The sequence below is a fragment of the Melampsora larici-populina genome (genome assembly GCF_000204055.1).
Source record: "Melampsora larici-populina 98AG31 unplaced genomic scaffold MELLAscaffold_147, whole genome shotgun sequence".
NCBI lineage: Eukaryota > Fungi > Basidiomycota > Pucciniomycetes > Pucciniales > Melampsoraceae > Melampsora > Melampsora laricis-populina.
Window position 1 is genome coordinate 62,696 of NW_006768910.1, and position 4,093 is coordinate 66,788.

At 41.1% G+C, this 4,093-nt stretch overlaps 1 protein-coding gene across 1 annotated transcript; it reads left to right on the forward strand.

Moving 5' to 3' along the window:
• Window positions 1-2,474: 2,474 nt before the first annotated feature.
• Window positions 2,475-2,717, forward strand: MELLADRAFT_85361 (uncharacterized protein; the record flags this gene model as incomplete). Its single annotated transcript, XM_007419232.1, has 1 exon — window positions 2,475-2,717. One exon carries the CDS (start codon window positions 2,475-2,477, stop codon window positions 2,715-2,717), a length of 243 nt encoding a protein of 80 aa, XP_007419294.1.
• Between the last annotated feature and the right edge of the window lie 1,376 nt (window positions 2,718-4,093).

The following is a 4,093-nucleotide window of genomic DNA, read 5'->3' on the forward strand; positions in this document are numbered from 1 at the left end:
AAAACACTCGATCAAGTCCTTCAAGTGGCAGAGCATGTGAAACTTGGGCTTGTTTACCCATTGAGATGAAGTCTTCATCAGCGCATGGAAAAACATTAAGATTACATCTTCAATATTTTGCAGATATCTTTCCAAGTGAGGGATTTTGTTCTGAAAGACAAATGATCCCAAAAGACACAGTGAAATCCACAAGTTGCGCTTTTCGGTTGTTGGAATGTATTCGAGTAGCACAAATGGAGCTGCTTGAAGGATGGTCTGAAAGTCCTTCCCAACGAGGCTCTGGTAATGAACGATCAGAGTGTGAGGTTAAATTTTCGCAATATTCAGGCCTTTGGTGTTGAAACTTTGCCACCTAGCCGACAATTCTCGATAGCGATTTGATCCAGGCTTGATGATGCCAAATGCCTTCATCGTGTCGCGAAATAGGTACTTTGCGATTCCAAGTAGCATGACGTGGAGGGTTTCAACCGGTGTGTCTTGGTGACCATTGAACCCTATGAAAATAATTCGTTTCATTCACTTGGGAGGAAGTTCAGATGCCAAACTCCAGAGAAACATACCTTGCAGCCTCAACATCGGGTTAAATAAACGGTCTCCCATTTGGCGATGCAACTCTTCGCAAAGCTCACGTGCATTCAAACTCTCAGGTGATTCATGAGCCTGGTGAACCTTTTGGAGGAAGTAATCCAGAACCGAGTCGCGGAATCCATGTTTCCGTGCTTCCGTTTCGACAGATGTTTTGCTGTGAGGCCTTTGCGCCATTGTCCATAGTTCGTGAGCCCTTGCCCGCGTGACATCCCAGTCGCGTTTAGGCAGAGAAAACTGAGATTTCAAAACGACGAATCAAAGAAGCTATATCAGCAAAGGCCAGTGAGACAAGGTGGAAGAAGACATGGTGACACTAACCTGTTCACCGTCTAAATCTACTCCAATGAAGTCGGAAACATATTGTTCGGTTTTCTTGTCGTTCATTTGCATCACTTGCAAATCACATATGCGACAAGGTGTCAAAGTGTTCGCAGGGTTTGTCGTGTTACTGATCTCCGCGTGCATGGGGCCATCACCCAAGTGGAATAGCACCACCACCATCGCGAGAACGTCAGTGCCGGTGACGTGGTTGTATGCGGCGAACCCGTGGGCACTGTGGTCGCTGGAATAAGGGTATTGGTTAGCTACAATTGAATCCGTCAGGGTGTAAGCGGAAAGATCCTGACTTGATGTCATCAACGACCTCGTCAAGTAATTCCAGCGCCAAGGCACAATTGGAGGTTGCCAAAAAATGTATATTATACTCCTCATTGGTCATATCAGGAGGAAGACCAGCGAGTGTAAAAAACAGACTCATGTGCTTGTTCCACGATTTAGAGACACTTCCGGATGTATCGTCAGAATACAAGCCAATCGGGATGTGCTTGATCACCCGGCCGGTTGCTCATAGACGCCAAGGATTGATGATATCGCATTGCTGCTGCAAGCCGTGTGGGGTTTCCTCTGGCGTAGAACATCAGTTATATTCTATTCAATGCCATTGTTAGTATATGAATGATGCAGACTCACAATATATATGTCCAGAGAGAGTTGATCCGTCGTGTAATTTGATATCAGCAGTTTGTTTCCAAAAGTCCTTGACGTCAATGGTTTCAAAGATATTTGAGTCGAACCACGGTTCAGCTGGGATAACTATTGAAAGGGAATCGCCGTGCGGATCTTTTTGAAGAGTCGTGGGCAGACATTTTGCCATGGTCTTCCCGTCTTGCTGGAGAAAGAAGGCTGGGACAATAACATGCGCAGAAAAGAGTTGCACAGGTTCGTATATGAACCAGTGCTTTCCTCGGGAAATTGGTCTTTGCAGAAGGTACGAAGTGTAAAGCTCGTCCATGGAGATATGATTCAATCCGTAACGGATGACCCTCAAAGGAGTATTAATTTACAATTAAAAGATGAGGAGATACGAGAGAGAGGAATCAAAGACTCCCTCTAGACCTCATCGCCACATTCGTAGATGGAGACGTCATCCTTTCTTGAACCTCCACGGTCGAAAGATGATTATAAAGCTTCTATCTTATTCTCCTCTACGAGCGCGCTCTTGTTTCGACAATTTCACTTATTATCAATTATTATCTTTATCTATCTCATCATCAGTCTCTACTTAGCATCCCTTTACTATTAAGGATACAGTTCCTGTTTCATTTTCTTTTAAATCTTAAATCCTACCTTAACAATAAACAAACTATCTAACAAATTCCTTTATTCGATCTCATCAATACAAATAATAATTTAAGAACTTTATAATCAATCGTTTTTAACATCAGTATTCTGAACGTCCGTTTCATCACTATCTTAAAGCTCATCATTCACAATCGATTAGTCAAATCAAATCTATCTCCTCCGTTTATACATTTTATTTAATTATTGCTATAATCCAAATTCGAATAAAAAGATTTCCGTTTAAATTTTATACATAATCTTCAAGAATGCCTAGTCAACAACAAATCACCAGAGCTACCAGAAGCGGTAGAACGATTGATTCGCAAACGAACCCAATTGAGATCCCACCACCTTCATCATCCGGAGCAGACCAAGACCACCCAACCAATAACAATTTGGAAGGGACTGATAATCCAGAAGAAGAAGAAAGAGAAAACGACGGTTTAGATGGTGAAGCTTTAGACGAACAACTTAGAGATGACGTAGCAGAGATGATGGAGAACTATTAAGAAGATGAAGTCGAAGACCAAAACAAAGCAGCACCTCAAATATCGCTAATCAGCTCAGAGGACGACGATTCTTCGGAAGGCCCATCCTCAGATGATTCAGATGACTCATCCTCAGATTCATCAGACAGTAGTAATTCTCAGTCATCATCAGATGAAGAATCAACTTCATCCGAAAGCGATTCAGACTCCTCTGAACGAATCATCAAGTCAAAGAAGAGTAAGTAATCGAATTCTCTAGAAAACTTTTTCATCAGTGATGGTTCTCATACATTGCAAGCTCCCAGGTTTGAGCGCCTCCTAAAAGGGGAAGAGACAAATTGTCTAGAGTTTTCGAAAGAAAAGCTCGAACCAGATGGTGACCTCCACTGGAACTTCTAATCTCTTGAGAAGAAAAAACTGACACCAGCATTGGTTTGTAACCATGTAGGCAAGAAGAAGTCAATTAAATCCCTTGACAAAGCGATAAACAAGGCGATAAAAGAAAGAGAGAAAGCAAATATAAAGAAGAAAGAGACAATCGTCGAAAAGAAAGGTACGTAATTCCTTTTAAAAATAGATTACAAAATGATGAACAAAATCATCTAAATGAGTCACTATCACATTCTGTTTATAAAGGGAAAGACGGAATGAATGAACACGGTAAGAAAGCGAAAACAAAGAAGATAAAGTCTTCATCGTCAAAGAAAATGGAATCAGATTTCAATCTGGACTTCCATGTAAATCACTCCTGCCAACTTTACAAACGTATTGGAACAAAGCAATGTTGAAGTTAAACGAGAAGGTTCCTCTCACCGTTTTAAACCCATCCTTCGTACAACAAGATCAAGATGAAAGTCATAAAAATCAACCATCCTCATCTTCAAAATCTTCTAGAAATAGAGGATTAAACCCTCCATCCGAATACGCCATGTCCTTTGGTGAATGGATAGACGGGATTTCTCTCCTGAGAAAATACTTGAAAGAAACGTACAAATTTGCGATATTAGCAAAGCAATTAAAGAGTCACATAAAACATGTCAAGAACATAAAGTACGTAAGAAAAGAATCCTTTTCGTAAACATACAAAAATCATACATAGAAATCTGACATACAAAAATGGTTTCGAAAATTTAGAGAATCAACGGAGTGTTGGATGGTGGCCCTCAGATACGACATTATGTTTCGGTCACAACTTTTTACTCATCGAGCAAAAGGAGTCCCCATGCCAGATGCGAGTTTGTACGTAGAGAACTACGAAAAGAGAGCAAAAGAAAGAGCATCAAAGACCGGGGAACTATCTTTCGGAAACACCAATCCTTATGCGAAAGGCGGGCGTTATGAAAATAGAAACCCAATTACAGGCGCTTGGAATGAGTAAGCCTTTTTGATTCCGATAA